The following is a 21392-nucleotide window of genomic DNA, read 5'->3' on the forward strand; positions in this document are numbered from 1 at the left end:
GATTACAACCAGCAATTTGACATTTACACTGGACACCAGAGCAAACACTTGCTATAAACTGCCAATAATGCATTTTAGCATATTCTCTCAGACGTGAATAACTGCATTTCAGCATTTATATATCACTATAATTAAAAAAAAAAACACATAAGACTAAAATGTTTAAAGCAAATACCTTTTAGAAACATCACTAACCTCCCATGAGCATGGAAGTCGAGGCGCAAGAACTGATCTTCATGCGATACTGCTCTTTTGGCACGCTGGTGTTTTTGGTGTAACAAATCCACATCGTAAGATAATCCTTCATAATGTCTAATGTATTTATTTAGAGGGTTTCCATACTGGCCTGAAAAGAGAAAGAAGTAAAGGTTAGCAGGTTAGTATGCCTAAGAATTTACTAAGGTTACAACCACACTATGAGGTGCGATATCTTGGAGCACAACAGCTGGCAATTAGAACCCAATTTTCACTCCACATGCATTTTAGCTATCTTTTTCAGTTCCTTGTATACTTCAGATTCATTCTACTCTGGTTCCACAGACCGAATAAACACTTGCAGTTACAGTGCAGAGGTGGACTCCTTCCACTTTCATTTCAACCAAAATTACTCCAGAATGCAAACTACATCACTGTCGGTAGGAATGCTATGCATGAGACGTGCTTCACACCCAAACACACCAAGTTCAACAGCTTCACATCTTCCTTCTCTTTCCCTAAAAGAACCATACATCCATTTGCACTCTGCTCCCACGGCACACTGAAGTACTTGCTCAAAAGATATACATTCCACGTGCCAGATCATCAAGTAAAATTAATAGCAAATCATACCATCCAGAAATATAACATTTGTATAACATGGAATGTTCCATCACGTGGGAGTTTTGTTAAAGGTTCAGTTCAGTCTATTTTGAATATTTATTTCTAAGATATTATTATTCTAAGATATTATTTCTGATTTACTTAAGAATGAATGACAGAAGTGGAAAACTATTCTTGTCCTCCCATCCTCATGGTGGTAGAGAGATACAGAACTGACCACAGGCACTAGCATTTGAGAGCTGTTTGCAGATCTAGAAACGTGCACATAAAGGATGATGCTATCAGCCTTGTATTTCCACTAAACACCTGGTATTTTTACTTCAACACAGTATTTTTCACACCAAGGTTAGCATTAGTAGGTCAATAACACGATAGAAAACTTCTTGTGCTGCCCAGACACCTGTCAGATAGACTGCTGAGATTTGCTCAGATGACTACCAAACAGCCCACCGGCTGGCTGGTAATCACAAGAGCAGGATCAAGGAGAAAGCTAACAGGCTACTATTTTCCTCCAGGCAAGGAGCCACTATACATATTATTGACTTCAAGATAGTTCAGATTTTGGTCAACTCTCCCTAATTGATACACAGTTTCCATCCAGGATTCATGTTCTTAACAGTTAACAGAGCCCACATCATAGAAACACACACAGTAAATGGAGAGCAGAGCACTCATTTAATGAGAAGTATATTTTCATATCTCAACAACCCCCTGGGCCCCATCCCCTGTATGCACATCCTCCACAGACACTCTTCACAAGAAGATTTACTGCACTCCCAAATCAGATGCCATCAGTGAACTACCACACCTGAAAAACATTGCATCTACTTGCCAAAAGTAAACACAGACTTTGTGTAGAGAATTAAGAGAAACTGATTCATTAACTGATCCATTGTGATCAAAGGAACAAAAAACATAAAGTTGAAGCAGTAGAACATAACGTGGAGGACAAAAAGATTACAACAGGGAAGCAAACCACCCTGAAGTACAGGTAGCACATACAGGATTATTTTTGTTTGATGAAAACATTTTTAAATAGTTTGAACATTTTAAATGTACAATCATGAGGAATTACTTAGATACCTGCAATCTACCATTTTCAAGAGCAAGTCACTTTGGTGGATCTGATTTCTAAGTCAGATTATATATGACAGGTCATATACGTTTCTTAATGTACTAAACATTAAGCTGGAAGGAATTAAACATATCAAACAATGCAGAATGTTACAAAAATTCAGAGCAATTGCACGTTTTGATATTCAGAATACCAGCATGCAAACATCCACTGGGTCTGAAACAGGCTCGCAGTATGCCTCTGCATCATCAGCTCCCCAAAGAGCTGATCCAAAGAAGCAACTGTTCTTGAAGATCAGCTATTCATTACCATCACAGAAACTACTTTGGGGATTGCATCACCCAAGGGCAAGCACCAACTCCAGTGGTTATGCAAAAATCAATACGCTGTCAATTTATTTCCAGAAGCAGCATTTACAACTGTCAGTGTCCAGTAAATATCTCCATGAGTTCTTCCCCGCACGACCCCTTTGCTGCAGCACATTCCAAAACATGATCAAGTGTTTTGGAAAATTGCCTTTTTGCTGAAGGTCATCAGTCCCATCCTTTTTGTGATCAGAGAAGTCACAAGGTGACAGAGTGCACCAAATGCACCCGCCTCACTTTGACGAGCTGAGCACATGGCCTTCCACAAAAAGATACCAAAGTTCATTTGTACTTCACTTATGAAAAGTGAAAAGATTAACCTGATACAAACTCTGAATAGTCTCTGCTGAATGCTACAGCACAAAAACAGAATCTTACACTAACAACATAAAATTAGAACGCAGAACACAAGCAGAATGATTTCCAATTCCAGGTTGAGCCTGGAATCCTTACTTTTTCCACATGGAGAATTACAAGAATTGCTTAAATATCATAGCACCTGCTTCGCACAGCAGTATCTAGCACTGTGTTCTGAAGTCTGGGCACCCACAAATCAATGGTATGTCAGGCATCACTTTCTCTTTCAGGGTTGCACAAAGCTTTTTCTTCTTTTTTTTTTTTTTTTTTTCCCCTCTTTTTTTTTTTTTTTCTCCTTCCCTTCTCCATTTTCTATTTGTTATTTTTCATACGGAATGTTGTTCTGTACACATTTGCTCCATTGTTCCTGGCTCCAAACCGAGCTTCAAAGCCTTCCTTCCCCAACCTCCTACTTACAGCGAAACAGACATTCTTTAGTTTACACTTCAGCCTTCTCAAGCTTTGCCTCAGTAATATACAGCAAATAGTTACATTTTCACAAGGAAAAAAGTTATTATTCTAACACCACAATTTCAGAAACAAAAGTACAAATCTACCTTTCCATGTATTTATTGTTGTGAGGTCTTCTTTAAATTAATACAATAAATTTCTCAGTGCTCCTGTTCCTTTCCAAGTGACTGATGTCTCCACCTCCACACACCTCAATAAGCGATACAGAAAATGACTAAATAAATTAATACTCACAGGCTCATCACTTGCACTCAGTAGCAACATGCACAAGATGATACTGCCATCTCTCTTTAAAATTCAGGTAATGATACATGGCAGATAAATGCATTAAAATTTACTCTGAGCACTGCAGGCAAATGCTGCCTTTGACAAATGCAGTCCAATAACAAAACTTCATTCTAATTTCCTCTCGGTCTCCAAATACAAGCCAATTCTTACTCGGTTTTACAGAGGCTTCTCAGGTGCCTTTAACATTCACAAAATTTGTGATTTAAGCATGTCTGCATTGATTCTAAATAAGAGACAAAATAAATGCAAAGCTTCAGCAGCCAGCATGAAGAATGCTGAGGGTGAAGAAAGTTGCCCATGCCTGTGTTTCTCTAACCGGTGTGGGCACACCCCCCCACAAGGAAGCACGAACACCTCCTTGTGCAAAAGAGCTACAATAAACAAACCACCATTAGCCTGGGTCCAGTTGTTTTATCAGACTGATGAACATACCGACTTCAAACAATTCTTGTAATTACCTGACTGCCAGTATATGATTTCCAATTCCAGATACCAGCTTTAAAGAAAAACTTCAGAATTAACTGGTGTCAGTTAAACTGAAGCTTTAATTTTGAAAGAAATGCAGGCTAGAATATGACAAGTCACTCTAAAACTTCATCAAAACAAAGGAGCTAGTATGCTGCAGAACATGCAGACTTCTGTGTTCTCTAATCCCAAGACTATTCAACAACTTGTCTTCCACTTTTCTGCAGTAGGAAAATACTATGAATGTATCCGTTACATTGCTTTGGGCCATTTTTCTCAGTTAGGCAAGGTACTCTTTAAAAAGCTTCAGACACCCAGAAACAAGTTTTCAAGAGTAACAACTTACTAAAGATCCAACGATGCTGTGCACCTGTTTCAGGTCTCGTGAGCAGGTGGAAAGCTAAGCTGAGTCATGCAAAGAATAGTTTTAAAATGCTTCGTGCTGTAATAAGACAGCAAAAGACTTCTCACAATAAAAAGCCTTGCAACATGCTCTATGTTATGCTGAAGTTAAATCCTTCAGAAATCAAAAAGCAACTCCTTCTGCCAAAGTGAAGTTACACGCTCCCTGTGATCACAAAGGGAAGCAGTGCTATTTCTTTTCCCTTTCCTCGGAACTGTAACAAACACCAAAGCTACCCAAGCCCTTATGTTTTAAGTACCCTCACAACCAGCACTTGACACAAACGCTCCCCAGCAGCTGCATCCCACCTGGAACATACGTCATTTCAGAGCTTTCCTGAAGATGGACTTCAGTCAGAATAGAACGGAAAACTTCAACATATGTTAACTTTCATTTGCAGAAACAAGCAAAGTGCTACCACTGCTGTAGCGACCAAAGTCTCTAACCAATACATGACCTTTTAATAAAACCATTTACAAATCAAAAATAATTTTCCTCTTCACAAAGGGAGCTTAATAAGTAACTCAACTTCTGTAAAAAATAAATTTTCTTAAGATAAAAAAACCTTCCATGATGTACTGCAAAGTGCCGCGGAAAAACTCCAGCACTGTTTTTCAGTGTCTCAAGTACTGGAGCACTGCTTATGTGCAAAGAAGGAATGGAAATGGAGTACTTGGTTTGCGGTTGGAACAGGGAACTCCAAGTGTTTGCTGAACAGGGTGTGGAGCACCTTGGAGGATGGACAGCCATCCCTGCAATTACCAACCTGGTAAGGGACAGTCTCTATGACCCAATCCATTGGAAGAAAGGGTTGGTGCCACCATTCTCCCTTCCACATGTGCACAAATGCTGAATCTCACCTTCTCCCATCGTACATACAAACTACAGACACATATGCAAAACTCCCCTTTTTGCAATAAATAAAAAGGATTACTACTCAAAGGTCAGCTGTGCACCTGCCATCTGAACACTGTCTGACAGAGGCCATGCTGAAACCAACAAATTTGTATTTTCCTTCTCCATCTGATCTCTTTTTATGTCTTCCTCTCCCTTCTGTCTCCCTTTTCAGGTTATATTAGAATGTAATGCTAGACATATCATCATAACTTACTGGCAATAAGGTATAGATAAATACATACCTACTCCATGTCTTGTGCTAAATATTGTAGCAAGATACAAATAAACAATTAACCAATTGTTTGGCACATTTTCACCTTAATTTAGCCCAAGGGAATTTCAGAACACCAAGAACCCCAACCTGACTGGGTTGAGACAGATGCCAATAGCAGTTTGCTGAGATGGAAAAACAATGTTTATTTCCAATACAGCATACATACTGGTACAAGGATGTCTCCAAATACTCTTGCCAGGTTCTGTGTTCCAGACCACATACTAGCAGCACCCCCACAGAACTGCAAGTACACCTTCAGACACCCACTAGGTGCCTCTCACAGAGGTGCACAAGGCAGGTACCTCCACTAGCTACAGTTTCTGTAGCTACAGGATTCTGCACTGAGAAGGAAGAAGAATCTGAGAGCAGCGCAGCCCAACAACCGGTTACAATGGCGCACGCACAGATACAGAACAGTGATGAGATCCTGTGACTACCTTGCTGTCATTGAAAAACTGTTGTTTTGGAATGGAGACTCCAAGACATATCTACGAAAAAAAGCTGGCAACCAGCCTGCAGCAGGAAATACTGAAGCATGAGAAACCAGACGAAGCTTAAAACAGCTGTTCTACAAGTGTCATGTGTTGCATCAGCTGAACATCAAAGACAGCACACCGCCTTTCCAGGCACTATAACGCAATAAGCCAATGTTATACTTTGGGAAACTGCTAAGCTAGAGGACAGCAGCACTTTAGGATACAGATACCAATGGAACAGCCTTCAAACTGGACAGTTCAGCCTTCCATGGACTTGGTAAATTAAATGTTGTATTCTCCAAGAGAAAAATCCTCCAAGAACAAAGCTTTATATTTCTGGAATCAGAATTAAATGAAAGGAAGGACTTAATTTAAACAAGGTTGGCCAAAACATCCAGAGGTTCTGCCTACACATCTCAAGGTGATAGTCCATGCTGAAGACCTGTGTGTATGCATCTAGAGTGCTTCGGCACCAATAGAGAGCTCCAGGAATCTACAGTTGTCTTACTTGCTGACCAGCCACAGACCCCACTTGGACAGGCCTGAGATGTACTTTCTCACCTTCTACCTAAGCTCCACACATTACACAAAGGATTTTAACTGTAAGCCTCTTGGCATGCTTTGAGCAGCTATATATAACCATTATCTGGTGGTCAATGCTGAACAACTTGATGTTCATTAATTGTGCTCTCCCCTTCCCCCCAGCCCACTAAGAATTCTTTCCCCTCTAGAGAAACCTCTGCAGTCTGTGGGAGTAAAGCAAGGAAGGTAATGGACATCCTGAAATCCATGAGACCAGGTGGGCTGCATCCAAGAGCGTTGAGGAAGCTGACTGATGTGATTCAGGGACTACCAGCTTTGAAAAGTCTTTGAGATAGAGGGAGGTCCCTGACAACTGGCAGACAAGTGTCATCCCGTCTCAAAGGAGGACCTGGAGATCTACAGACTTGTCAGACCAACCTCAGTACCTGCAAAGGTTATGGAGGAAATACATATAGAAACTCACAGTACTGAAAGTCAGCAACGCGAACAGTTTCTCTGCATCATAGTAGAAGATGGTAACTGTCCATAAAGTATGTGGATAAATCAAGCATGCACTGTTCTAAAAGGTGAAGTTAAGACAAACAGATTAAGATTTGCACAACAATAGCAAATAGATCAACTGCAATTCAAGATTGTTAGTGGAAAAAAACCCCAAAATATTACTAGACACTGTGCAGTGGGTAAGCTAACTTGCTAGACAACTCTTTATTGCAAGCATCATCACTGATTCACAGACTTGAAGTTCCAGCTTGTGATCAATATCCTTAAGACAATATTTATTGTAATTTTAATGAAGTTGTACTTCTCCAAGTTTCTTAAATGTATAGTTTGTCTCTTTAAAAACATACCCTTTGTAACTAGCATTAAGAAATGTACGTAGCATTCAAACTCAGTACTTCTGTGCTGAAGTGCATCAAAAGCCAGTAACCCCACTATCTGTTTCCCAACCAGAATTTCACCGAGCAATTAATCTGGGCTGCGGTTTCACAACTGCTAGCAGAAGGGCAGGTCCTGCTGCTCTTTCTCATCTATCTCATTTTTGCCCCTCCCTTGAGCTGGCACTAAAACTGACTGGACTGAAAAACGTATTTTCTTTCGCTCAAGACAGTTTTTGGTGAAGCAAATGACCAAAAGTGATTCACTCAAAACTCACATTTAAGGCATAGTCAGCACTGTACCACTAGAGTAACTGATGTCTGCTTCATTTTAACCCTCCTTTTCTCCCATTCCTATGCTCTTCCTGAACCTGTTCCTGCACAATAAAGCAGCAAGGTTAAACGTCTGGCAAGAAAGTAGTCATTTCTTCCACTTCAGTTAGCAGGCTGAATTGGTTCCTCGTGCCATCAAACAGCAGAGGGAGCAAAGGAGGAGCAGTGGAAGTGCATGACCAAGGAAAGACCACCAGGCACCAGCTCAGTAAGTAGCTCAATAGAGTGGCGCCTTCTTATTGCATCACTGAACCTTCAGATCCTTTTAAAAGCCATAATACACTGCAGCCTTAGGTTCTTGGGTGGCAATATTTCAAAACTACTATATATACACCTGATCTTATTCATTTTTAATCGCCACGGGCATTTCTGAAATAACTTGACAGCTGCCTTTACCAGACACCATCTCATGCAGCCATATAAAATCTCAAGTGCTTTAATTGTAAATCCCCGATACGTGCTAAAGGCTGAAAGCCATTTTAATGAAGGCTGGTGTTCTTCTCCATCTATAGCAAGGATGCAGACTTAACCACTCAGATGCTGACAGTTTATAAATGCCTTCCCACAACTCCCTCATGTGTTCAGAAAAGAATTTCTCATGTGCACAGCAGGAAATAGACTGTTCAATATCCAGCAGCACAAGGCACTGAAACACAAAAGCTCAAATGTCCTAAAACATAGAGGAGCGTATTGTATCAGAATATCTTTCAAATATATTTGCAATCATACTCAGCATCTGACCAGCCAGGCCAGAGCATGGCCACTCTTGTCTTCTGGGGTCTCATTCTCTCTTTTCTTTTTCTTCACATTTCCTAGCACTATTTCCACACTTCTAAAAATCACCCTCAGACAGGTTTTATCAGTCATTTTCATTCCTTAAAGAGCATCATTATTTACAATTATGTACTGTTTAATACGCTTGCATGCATTTTTGTTGCGTTCAATGAAACAGTCACAAAGGACATTGCCCCCAACTAAGAACTTGTTCATACCTGTCAAAATTACAGATCATAGACAGAGAACAGATCTCTGTCACAGTCTGAGAGTGTCAAAGAAGAACAGAGATTCACTTCATATATTGTTTTACGCAAGCCTAAAATTTCCAAGCACTACGTACTAGAAGCATAAGATATATGCATCTATTTAAGATAAATTCTACCTTTCTCCTATTTCTTTTCACATTACTGAAATGGTATTCAAAGTGACCAGCTGGGATTCCTGCTTTATGAAAGTTGTGACAGTAAAGAAACAAACTTCTAGAGCAGCCCCCAAAGTCATCTAATATCAGAATGTGATCAAGGAAGTGCTTCAGGTCCTGTCCAACTGACCTGCTGGTAACTTCTAACCATAAACCCCAACTGATGGTTATACAGACATAACAGACACTGCAGTACACCTCACTCACACAGTGATCACTTTTGACTGAGTTTCTTTAACTTGACTTCCAGATTTCCAATTAACTGAAACACATTTCTTTAAGGCATTAAATGACTCTGATGTTTCTCCTCAAATAAATCATCAAATAAAACAGTACACAAGTAAAAGTTATATGGTATCTTAATATTTTAAGAGCTTGACTTTGTGATGCACAAACTGTGAATTAAGCTTGCCACCAGTCCTGTTAATCCAGTGCTATTTAACATTAACTGAAGACTGTTAAAACAGAGCACAAACAAGAGCAGATAGACAAAGCCTTAAGTAATTCTGAAAGGATTCAACACGCTTGGGTATCTCAGAAAAATGTTCCTATCACAACACAGTCTAGATGTACAGATGAACAATTGAAAAAGGTACGGACTAAGAACTTATTTTGAAAATTCTACATTTCAAGTACCTGCATGGTTTCAAACTATACACCTTCAAAGAGATGTATTACTTAGCTTCAGGATTTGAGGAGAACCAGTGAGCACAAGAGGAGCCATACACAACTGAGCACAGGTATCCTTTGTTCCCAGTTGTTTCCAGTTTGAATTGTTCTCACAGTGACACTGATAACAACAATGAACCTGATGTTTTTCTTTTTCCCCAGGATTAACACTCCCAGAAGAAGGTCTTTTAAATGAAGAACTCTGTTTTTCAGTAATAACTTGTAGTACTTAAGAAATTATAGAAATATAATTAGAAGCTAATAGATACTTCTAGTATTAAAAGAACTTCAATTCAACAGTCACAATAAACTTCCCCCAGGAAAGCTTTATGCCAAGATGCAGATCAGCCATCGTTCCTAGGCTCCTACCCAGCATTATCAAGCTGTTTCAAGGTTGCTCTGTGTTGTCAAACACTGAATGCAACTAAAACAAGGATTACTTCCTAATGCCAAGAACACTGAAGGTGCCCATTGTTTTCTCAAAGAAAATAACTATAATGCAAACTTCCAGAACAAAATATATTTCATGAAGTCACTTCTACATATGCAGAGCATAGCTGACAAGTTAAAATGCTGTGAACTTTGAAGCATACTTGCCTGCCTACAACTCTCACAACTGTTAATGAATTACTGAATTAATAGTGGCAGGAGTTTAGTTTAGAAAAGAAGGCCTTAAAAAGCATGCTAATAATTTTCTTAATAATTTAATAGGAGCGACAAGGAAAAAGTCATGAAGACAATCTTTTGTTTGCTTCTAACAACATAAACGACGGGATGAGTTGTGCTCCTGCAGACGACTTTGCCCATTATCACAGCATCACCTCACTGCCACAAGCACAGCCTGCTGAACTTCTCCTGTGCTCTGATGTTACTTTTTGATAACGTGCAGAAGCCAGGATTCAGCGTCAACTCTTTGTTCACAAACCGACATGCTGATACACAGAATGCCGGGATAAAGAGAAGTGCCAAGCCAAACAGAGGAAACCAAACAAGAAACCCTATAAGCAGCCGCTCCACCCATCCTGTGCAGGAAACAGCCCCGAAATCCACTTCACTAATCTAACCGCGTGAAAAACCGAAAGTATTTCCTACCGCGTCTCGACCTTGGTTACAGGCTATCAGAACGGGTCGGGACGTTACCCCACAGCTCCCGAACGCCGAGAAGCACCCGCAGCGGGAGCCCGTCCAAACTTCCCGTTCTGTGTCAGAACCCAAAAACGGGGCTTCCCCCGGCCTAGGGCCGGGCACAGCGCCCCGAGGGCACGGCCGCTTCCTCCGTCCGTCACCCCGCAAGGCCCGGCCCGGCAGGCTGCTCCCCAAGACGAGGCGGAAGGAGGCAGTCGGACGGGAGGGAAGCGGCCCACAGCACCCCCAAGTCCCGAGGAAGCGGAGCGCCGGGGGAAGCGCGGCAGCTCGGGGAGAGAGAGGGAAAGGAGAACGGCGCAGCGAAGAAAGGAGGCGACGGCCGCCTCGGCCTCCCGGAGCGCGTGCCGGCAGCGGGGCTCGGGCACCGGGCCAGCCGCAGGGGGAGAGCCGAGACGGAAAGAGCAGAGCGGGCCCAGCCGAGAGGGGGCGGCCCGCTGCCCCGCGGAGAGGGCCCGGCGCCCCAGGGAAGGAAAGGGAGAAAGGCGGAGGCGGAAGGCCGCATCCCGGCCGAGGCCCCGCGGTCCGAGCGGGCCAGGCCACCCCTCACCTCCAGCGCCTGCCGCCCAGGAGCACAGCAGGATTATCGTCCTCGCCAGATCCATCTTCGCCGGGCCCAGGCCCCGCCGCCGCCTACCCGCAACGCATCCGCCCCGGCCGGCGTCGGGATAGGGAGGGGCGAGCTCCTCGCCTCCCGCCGCTTTGTCCCCGCGCTCCGGGGGCCGCTCGGCTTCCGCCCGCGGATCTCTGGGACCGAGCGGCAGCCGCACCCGGCGCTTCCCCCGCGCCGCTTCCTTCCCCGCACCAGTCCAAGAGACGCCACCGGCGGGGCCGCCGCCGCCGCGCGCTCTGGGCGTGTCCCACTGCTCCGCGACACGAAGGGGGCGGAGCCAGGCAGGAGCGAGAGCGCCGCCCGCCTTAAAGACGCAGGGCGCCCCCCCGCGGGGGAGGAGGACCGGGCCGCACCTCCGCAGCACGGCGCTCAAAGCCTCTCGGCGTTCGGCGCAGCGTCGCTGAACGCGCGTGGCCCGCAGCGGAGCGGGGAGGATGGGAGTGGCCCTAAAGGTTCCCCTACTCCATCTCCGTTCCGCTTCTCTCCTCCGAACCGCCCTTCCCACGACGCGGGAGAAGTTTGTGATGAAACCGGATCTACGGAACTCGGTTTCTCGGTTCCCCAGGAAAGTTGCGTGTGGGAAACCCCGCTGCGGCGAGCGGACCTCGGAGCGCGGGCGGAGCCAGGTGTGAGAACAGCGAGAACGGGAGCACGGCGAGCCCTCCCCAAAGTGCGCTCACACTGTGCGAGCGACCAAAGGGCGTGGGCAGCTACAGGGTGGAGAAAATACCTCCGTTATTCTGTGTGACTGCGTTAGCTCTGAAATCGTCATCTTCACCACAGTCACCCTCACCATTGAAAGAGACGCTTAACAGCCGCAATAAAACAGCTCCCACACCCCCATAGAAAGCGAAACCCGGCAGTGCGGGACAGCGTCCGGCCGCGCCCTGCTCTACCTCAGCCCCGCCGGGCAAGGCGCAGCGCGCCGCCAATTCTGCGCAGGCGCGGGGCCGTGGCTGCACGGGCGGGGCGGGGCAGGGCGGGGCGGGACGAGACGAGGTGGCCTCCTGCGCCTCAGACACCCGGCGCGGCCCGCGCAGTGTTTCGGGACAGCCGCGGGCTCGGCCGCCCCGCCTCCTGCCGCCCCTTCCGGCCTCGTGCTGGGGCGGCGCGCCCTTCCCGTCCGCTTTCCCTCAGCCCCCTCGATTCCCTCCGCCGCCCTCCTCCCGGCCCGGCCCACGGCCGCCGCGGCCCCGCCCTAGGGGCGCCCCCGCCCCGGGCCCCGCCGTGACCCGCGGCCGCTCCCCGCTCCCGCCCACGCGTCCCCGGCGGGGCGGAGCCGCTGCCGCTGTCATGGCGTCTCGGGATCCGTCGGCGGAGATTCGGCCGCCGCTGTGCCAATAGAGCGCGGAGCAGCCGGGTGGCCGCCGGTCCGGGCATGGAGAGCCCGGCGCAGCCCCCGCCGCCTCCGGGCCCGCTAAAGAGCGGCGGCGGGGGCGCCACCGAGCGGCTCCTCCCGGGAGAGGCGGCGGCCGGCGACGGCTGCCGGGACGGGCCCGGTGAGGAGGGCGGTGGGCGACGCAGCCCGTCCCCTCCGCCGGCCCCCGCGGGCCCTCGGGACGCGTCTCCCCTGCGGGGCGCCGAGAGCGCGGGGCCGACGCTCCCGGAGAGCCCTGGGGCGGCGGCGGGGGCCGGCTCCGGGAGTAGCGGGGCTGCCAGCCCCCCGGGGGAGGAGTCCCGCAGCCTGGACTCGCTGGAGTCGTTCTCCAACCTGCACTCCTGCTGCCCCAGCGGCTCCGAACTCAACAGCGACGCCGAGGAGGCGGTGGAGGCCGCCCCGGGGGGCCCGGCCCCGCGGCATGATGCGGAGAGGCCCGCCGCGGGCGCGCAGCTCCTCGCCGCCTCCAAGGAGCGCTTCCCGGGGCAGTCGGTGTACCACATCAAGTGGGTGCGCTGGAAGGAGGAGAACACTCCCGTCATCACCCAGAACGAGAACGGCCCTTGCCCCTTGCTGGCCATCATGAACGTGCTGCTGCTGGCCTGGAAGGTACGGCGCCATCGCGGAGGGCCGGGGCACCTGCGGCCGTGTGCTGCGGGGAGGGGGCTGGCTGCGGGGCGAGCCGCTGCTCTGTGCGTCGGTAGCGCTGGAAACTGAAGTGGTGCTTTGGGAAACTAGGTTAATATTAAAGGAAAATACGTGCGGGTTTTTGCAAAACGTGGATTTGCACAAATAACTTGCTGAGTAAGAGGGATCCGTCTGTGGAGTTGTGTGGCAGGGTGGTGATGAGTGAATCGAGCGGTGCTTTGGGGCCTGGGAGTTCCTATGGTCTGGTAGTCGTTGTGCATATGACTTCCTGGGGTCTTAGAGTAAATCCTGTGTAAATTCTAAATCTTTAAAATAGAGAGCTCGACTATGAGGTATATTATAGCTGTTGATGTTTATGTAAAAGAAGTACCATCAGATGTGTGCCTTACAAGACAAGGAAGTGGGGTCTCAAGAACTGTTGCTAATGCAACCCTGAAGAATTGGTGAGGTGATGAGACCTCAGAATAGGGAAACTTCGTGGGAGTGTTTTGTTCTTGTAGAATCAAAAGAAAGGAAACGAGGTGTCATAGTGGTTGGAGGCTTTTCACAGATATAGCAGGTAATATAGTATTTTCATTTTGACCTTTGTCCAATAAGAAAGTATTTTTTCACAGAGATAGTCTTTCAGAAGGTTAATGTTACTTTGGGCTTTTTGTCTCTGTAAGTTTTCCTGAGCAGAACAGCTTGTGGGTCAGGAGGAATGCTGTGGGTACATGATGTAGCTATTAAGACCTTTCTGAGAGCAGTACAGGGGAGCTGTGGATGGCACAAAACTGTTGTCTTTTGCAAGTTTTGCCTACCTCAGGAGGATGGATAGATCTTTGTAGACTTCAGTATTTAATATTTTCTTTGTACGTTTCCTCTTTAATGTACAAAGGTGAGTGCAGGGCCTTGAAGAACTGGTTCAGCATCATTCTTTGTGGTGGTGGTGTTTTAGATGTGTTTGGTCCCAGGATTTACCTTTTTAAGTGTTCATTTAATGAAAGGACATAAATGGGACATCACCGTCCTTGTTGTTTGCTCTTAATTTTTAAGAGGTTTTGTTCCTTAGTGTTCTTCCTTTCTTTCCATAAATATATAGTTACTTTCTTCTATTGCCTTCCATTCCAGAACTTTATCTGATGTTCTGCTTTGATCAAATGCTATGTTAGCAAGAATGAATATGCCATCAAAATTTGTAAGCGAAATGAAAAAGCCTCGTTGGAGTGCTCTTACATTTCTTGTTGCTGGGATTATAGAAGAGGTTTTCTATAATTCTGTTTATGTAAAACCTCAGCAGAATTTATATGACTTCTGAACAGCCAGGAAGTCACCATTGTAGGTGGAGCTGCCAATATATGACTATTTATGTGCTTTGGGATTTTCTGATTAGTTGGTTGTATATCACCCCTGCTTATAATTGGTTCCCTTATTTAGGGCCTCTCCAAATTGTCCTTTCTTTTCCCTAGTTTACAGTCAAGAACCATGCTGACATGGTTTGCGGAGGCAAGCTTTTTGACAGCTCACCTGTGCATCACTGTCAGTTGCCAATTATATACCAAGGCTGACAATGGGCTTCCACATTGTTCTCGCTTCTCCTGAACCAAAATGGACACTAGATCGGGGTCATGTAATCGTAAATTGGGAATGAGGGAGCAAACCAGGAGATAGAAATGGGCAAAGGCAGAGTAGGGTTACCAGAGCATGTGGCAGGTGAGAGGAGCCACTTGGCTGTGGGAAAAGATTGTAGTGAAAAGGAGGAGGGGAAATCAAGCTAGAATAGAGAATAGCAAGGTAGAGAGTTTCATCTTGGTGCTTCTTCCCTGTGTTTGCCACTAGCCTTCCTAATTCAACAGCTCCATCAGAATGGAGTTCTAGTATTTTCCTACAGGATGACTAAAAGTCTCATATGGCTTCAGATGATATGAGCGAGTGCTCAGAGCTGAAAAATATTATGATTACAGTACTAGTGCTTTGGTTTTTATGAATACTTCCAATAGAATGTCCAATCACGTGCTTTACTTATCCCAGAATGGGAGCGATAACTTTGAGATCCATCACTGTGTGTACTAGTTGTGCTTGTGCAGTAGTGAAATTTGAATTCACATTGCTTGTGTTGAGCTGCACGTGGTCAATTTGTTTAGGACTGAAATTGGTATTTGTTTCTTAATAGTCTTAGACATCATCATGGAAACATTTGTGCCTTAAAAATGTGAAATGCTTGGATATATTGAGAACTCACTTTTTCAGATGTTTCGGCTCAACAAAATTCAAGTTCTTACCTCTGCATGCTAACAGCTTTGTGATCTGCTGTTTGTGTGTTCCGTTTGCCTTCTGGAAGAGTTTTTTTGTCTGTCTCTCTTATTGAGGGCTATAGGTAGTTTATTACTTTGCTTATCTCAATAACTGGATGTAGGAAGATCTCTTCTACTTGAAGTAAGTGTGTTGCACTTCAAAGTAAATATTCCTAGTGAATTTGAAGATCTTGATCATTAAGTGAACAAAATTCTTAGCAACTACTCAACTGTAAAGTATCTTTGGGAGGTATTTTTGAAATTAGATTTAACATCCTCATTTCGTGATGTAAGTTTAAAGACGGCTTCAAAATAATTGTTTCTTTGAGTGTACAGCACCTGTATATTTTTACCTGTGAGATTTGACAGCGAGTTTTTGGAAATTCCGAAGTAGTAGCACACATTGGGATTCTTCAATAACCTTTTAGTAGAACCAGATTTTTGAAACTAAACCTGTAAAATTGCTACCTGTCATATCCATTGCTTCCAAGGGAGTCTGGACATACAGCTCTATGGTGTCAGATTGTGCAAGCTGTACTTCCAAATGTTAAAATTATGGAATCTTTTTTTTTTCTCTCTGCAGACTGCTTGTGGAGCCCTTAGGAGATAGAGCTGAAGGGTTATTAATGAAATGTTACAGAAATGCTCTGAATCAAAAGTAACCAAAAGCAATATGATAGAAAGTTGGATAAGCAGCTCTTGTGCAAAGTAGTGTGGTAATAATATAGGCTTCTGCAATAGAAATGAAAATGGGAGTAGAATATTGAAATAAAAAGGGTTTTCTGGTATAGAGCAGCTTTGAGCACCATCTTTCAGCTCACTTCAGTCTCCAGACTTGCAGTTTTTCTTCACGGCTCCAACTATGTGCTTCTACTTTGCAGTGCAGAGCTTGCTTTTATGGCATTTGTTAGGTGTAGTCCACTCGTTGCTTTCTGGTACCTTCTGAAATTGCATTAAACTGCGATTCTGTGTTCGTCTTAAGATCTACTGTGTGGTGATCTTCAGTTGCTAAAAGCTTAGTGAATGTGCAGTGTAATTCTGCTCTGTGTTCCTGAAGTGGGATGTGCACAGAAAATACTTGCCTGAAACATTCAGAGAAAAGAGGACACATCATTTTGGAATATAAGTAAGCCTAAGGGAAAACATTTTAATACAAATAGAATTAATAGTATTATTACTGAAGCCTTGGAAAGCAAGTACATGTGGAATATCTTCTTGTTACAGGTTTTTGTGTAGGAAAATAGTTCCAGTAGTATACATCATTAAAGTATCTCTCAAAGTTATGCAGATCACAGTCTTACCAACAAAAGGAAGGTTTTGGGAATGATGTTCCCTACATGAACATAGTTCTAAAATTTGGTAACTCAGAACTCTATGAACTGCCTCTTTAGATGACTAACAGTTACGTAAGTAAACGTTATATAACCACTTATGCTTAGATGTATCCAATCTGAGGTGCAGGAACAGGTAGAGTAAAAAAATTTCTTGCTGGAAATGTTCTGTTTGAGGTTCTCCTAAAATGGTCTGCTTTTCAGGGTAGCTCAGTGCAGTATGCTCCTGCTGATACCCATTTGGTTTATTGGAGTCTGCAGTGGTAGTGCTTAGTTTGACGCCTGGCATTGGCCCTATATGTGTGATCTGCTTTTTATTGAGCTGAACTTCCCGATGGCCAGAATTTGCACAGATTGCTTGTATGAACTCAGCTTCCAAGGACAAGATGCCAGTGAGCTTCTGATGAATACTCAGCAGAGGCCTTGGCAGCTTTCCTCTCTGCATCTGTGAGATGAGCTGAGCTTACAAATCAGTGGCCCTATAATTGTGTTTTCTAGAGTAGGAAGACTGTTCTGGGGGACTGAAGAAAACCTGACTGGGGAGGAAGATACTAAAATTGTCAGGTGATAGCAAAAGCTATCAGGCAATCGTGATAAGTTTATGAAGCTTTCTCTGCAAGGCAAAAGGTGAGTGGTCCTGTGTGGAGCCAGGAGCTGGACTCAATCCTTTTGGGCCTCTTCCAACCCAGGATATTCTATGAGTCTGAGTGTTTGCAAGAAATATGAATCGTCTTTTGCTGGGGTGGGTTGAAGCTTTGCTTACCTCTTCCCAAACACTGAATTTGCAGGAGTAGCAAATAAGTGCCTGGCTGCTTTCCCATTAACCTACTGTGGGGAATGTGGTTTAGTGAGCAGGATGGACCAGGTGATTTCCAAAGGTCCCTTCCAACTCCTGTGATTCTGTGTAACTATAACTAGGAACTGTAAGTAGAAATTTTTATGGTCCCTTTTTCTATACATATGACGCCTTGGGGCCTATTGGTAAATTTTCTGTCCTTCAGATTATTTTGTACAACACATTTATCTATTGTTGCTTTCTTCTACTAATAAATGCGTAGAGTGACTGGCTCTATGTGGTTTTTCTATTTCCATTGCAGTTTGGAGGTATCTTTTCCTTTTTCTTCTCTTTGATATGTTTCCTATAGCTTAAGAATGTTCAGTGAGGCACTGAGCAGCTGGCGTTGTCATGTTTTCTGTATATCAGATCAGTTCTGTTCCAAAGTACTTCTGACCATGTTGGAACCTCTTAGACCACTGTAGAGGTTTGATTGAGGTCCCATGAAATATGGCAGGTCTAAAACTATGCTGTGAAAGATTTGCTTAGCATTTAATTAAGCAGTTAATGTTGGGATTTAGCTTGTTGAATCATCTGACCATGGGAAATTGTACAGACATGAGTAAAATTAATTTGGTTCTTCAGTAAAAAAGAAATTGCTGACCACTGCTGTTTGAGAGAAAATCAAGATTTATAAACTTATAATACAAATACCTCATTTAATGAATGAAGTATGAAACATGAATATATTTACGCCACAGATATGTGGAACTTAACAGCAAACTGTGTAATGATGTTTTATAGTTGCTGTGGGTAATGGAGGTGTGCTTCTAGGTCCCTCAGAGCAATGTGGAGCAGAAATCCCCAAGTTGATATCTATGTTTTAAAAAAAACAGTCAAACAAAATGCTAACCTCAGTCCTGAAAAAATCATCACACTAATCCTACTAATAGCTGAGGTAGTGTGCTAGTTTTTCTTCATGTGGTGCAGATACAACTGTAGTTAATTGTAGCTGTAATTTTCACAGTCCTGGAACCATTTTGGGTGTAGGTGGTTCAAGTGTTTCTGTTCTGGGCTGTTAGACATGCAGCAGTGAACCAGCCCAGCTCTATCTGGCTCCAGAGCATGCAGAGCTGATGGTTGCTCAGGCTTAAATGCTGCACTTCAGAACTGGGTGTGTAAGAATCAGCTTTTTAAATCTTTAATCCTCTTATCAACATGGCACAATGTTTTCTGTTTATGTGAACACTCAAAATGAATGTTATGAGCAGGTTCAAAGATTGGATAAACTTTCCTATATTTGGGGAAGAGGTTAAGGCATTTTGTAAGTTACAGTCAGTTGTTTCTCATTTAAAAGATGTTTTCAAAAGTTCGTATGCCTATGAATGCATGACTGATTTTTCTTCTTGTTTAATTCATATCATCTTGAGTTTTTTTCAAATAGCAGAACTAATTAAGCCTTCTTTCTTGCAAAGTTATGGTTCACTAATTTCCTGCTTTACTAACAATTTATAACCCCCTAATCTTTAATTCCCTTGCCTTCTCTGTTTGTCCTTTCATTTCCTTTCTTCCCCAGATGCTTGCAAGTTCTGTGCTTGGAGTTGAGGAATTTCTTTTTGAAAGAGCTCCTAGTACTTGAAATTCCAGATTTGCTTGACTTTCTGTAGTATGATGTAGAGGAGAAGATGAGAAGATGAAACACTGAGGAATTAAATGGAAATAAATAAAAAACAACAAAACAGCCCAAAACATCAGGACTGAAGACTCTAATGTTACTCCTGCAGATATTGATATACATAGCTTTGTGTGTTTTTGGGCTCCTATTGCAGGGAGATATCTAAATGGGGGTGAGCAACCAAAGCATTTAACCAGGATGCTGGATGGATGAGATGAGTATCGAAGAGGGTCTGAGCTGCTGCCACAGTGGTTAGTTCCAGCAAGTGGTGGTGACAGGAATGGATCGGGGAGAATGGAAGGTTCAGCTACCGAGTTGTGTGGTCTTGATCTCCTCCGTATTGGAGTGAAATCAAACCCTTGATGTGTGAGCATGGGATGAAAGGCTGGGAGGTCATTTTCTCAAATCTGCATGAGCGTTGTCTTTCCTGTTCCAGCAACTGCTGCTGCTAGGTTCTCTGCAGCCTCTTGTCTGTTCATAGGAAACTTTCAAGTTAAGACCACTTAGGAGATATAAAGAAGTGACTTTCTTAACAAATTGTGATCACAGTTCTCTGTCTGTTCATCCTGGGTGCTTTAGCTGAGCTAGCACAACGAGTAGTGCAGACTCCCATGAGGTCAGGGGGTTGCTGGTGGGAGGCTTTGGTGAGAGAAGGGAACACCGTGTGCAGACCTGCAAGTGAAAGAAAGGGTTGTGTGTATATGGTTCCTCCTTCTACTTCTCTTTTCACAGCTGTTATTTAATGAAGTCCAAGTAGGCTAATGCTTTTAAAAATCAGTGAGCCAAATGTGATCAGAAAGCTTCAGGCTAAAAAGTCATTCTTAAGTTCTACACTGTGTTGTTTTGAAATCTTACAGGCAATGTACTTTTACTTTCACAGGTTAAATTGCCACCAATGATGGAAATCATAACGGCTGAACAGCTGATGGAGTATTTAGGTTAGTGACCAGTGTTCACAATCGCTTTCTGTTGCATATTATGCTTATTAGTGAGTATTAGGACTCTTACTTTTTTTACTGACTATTTTTACTCAGCTTTATTTGAATGTATATTTCAAGAAAACTACTTAGCTTAGTATGCCAACATGCTGGTAAATCTAAACTTAACCGTAGAGTGGAGTGAGTGAGGGAGTTGTGCCTTTAACTGTCAGCAGTAACGTTAATCCTTGGTAGTATGACCCAATTAAAATAACATGAAAAATGAATTTAGTTGTCATGGTGACTGGGTCTCTCCTTTGTGGGCATCATTCCATTACCAGATTCAGTCTGCAAGCAAAGCTGCAACTGTTTCCATCTGACAAGTCTGTAACTTCAGCAGTCCACAGTGATCCAGGTGTTAAAAGTGCATTTGCCTTAGTCCTTAAGCTATATGCACCGCAGCTCTTTGTAGCCTAACAAATGTAAAATGTTTGAGCTTAACATACTAACTGGGTTTGATTTTTTTTTTTTTTTTTTTTTTTATTTTGAGAAAAAGAAAATAAAAAAATTTAAATTTTTTTTTTTAAAAAAATAGGTTTTTTTTTAAAAAATTTATCAATTAAATTTTTAATGGCAAAAAAAAATTTTTTTTTTTTTTTGTTGTTTTTGTTTTTTTTAAATAAGAACTGTCATTGCCCATGTCTAAACACTCTAGTTATATTGATAGAATAATGCTGTCTGATCTTAGTGCATAATCATAGTTGGCTAAACATGTATCTCTGAGTGTCTTGTTTTGAAGTCATATATTACTTTCTGGAATTATCTTAGTCGAATTTCAAAATCACTGTCTCAGATTCTTGAGGTTCCTGTTGAGTCAACATGTTTGATAATTCTTCCATAGCTGATTAATAACCTTCATGTTGTAGGCACAGGTGGAATACAAGCCTTTCAGAGTTACTAGTGTATGGAAACATGCCAAAATTTTTGTAGTGTCGGTCAGGATGAGTGCTTGTGTTCGTTAAATTTTATTATGCAATCCCATATCTTTTTGTGAATGGTTTGAATTTATATTTTTAACTTAAGGCGCAGAGGGAACGTAAATTTCTGAATAATCAGGCGACTGGGATGCTA

The 21392-nt window shown here is 43.7% G+C and overlaps 2 protein-coding genes across 2 annotated transcripts in view; one reads left to right on the plus strand and one right to left on the minus strand.

The window, feature by feature from the left end:
• ADAM10 (ADAM metallopeptidase domain 10) overlaps positions 1-11318 on the minus strand; it is a 42177-nt gene extending 30859 nt beyond the window's left edge. The window contains exons 1-2 of the mRNA XM_042824765.1: positions 11202-11318; positions 196-346 (exon numbers count right to left, since the gene is read on the minus strand). Coding sequence (XP_042680699.1) covers positions 196-346; positions 11202-11256 — 206 coding nt within the window. The 5' untranslated portion in view covers positions 11257-11318. The remainder of the gene's footprint in view (positions 1-195; positions 347-11201) is intronic.
• A 1324-nt stretch (positions 11319-12642) lies between these two features.
• The window catches only part of MINDY2 (MINDY lysine 48 deubiquitinase 2), a 29746-nt gene continuing 20996 nt past the window's right edge, over positions 12643-21392 (plus strand). Inside the window, exons 1-2 of the mRNA XM_042823919.1 lie at positions 12643-13251; positions 20225-20282. Coding sequence (XP_042679853.1) covers positions 12643-13251; positions 20225-20282 — 667 coding nt within the window. The remainder of the gene's footprint in view (positions 13252-20224; positions 20283-21392) is intronic.

The sequence above is a fragment of the Centrocercus urophasianus genome, unplaced genomic scaffold (genome assembly GCF_019232065.1).
Source record: "Centrocercus urophasianus isolate 14NV4802_14NV808 unplaced genomic scaffold, USGS_Curo_1.0 seq_23, whole genome shotgun sequence".
NCBI lineage: Eukaryota > Metazoa > Chordata > Aves > Galliformes > Phasianidae > Centrocercus > Centrocercus urophasianus.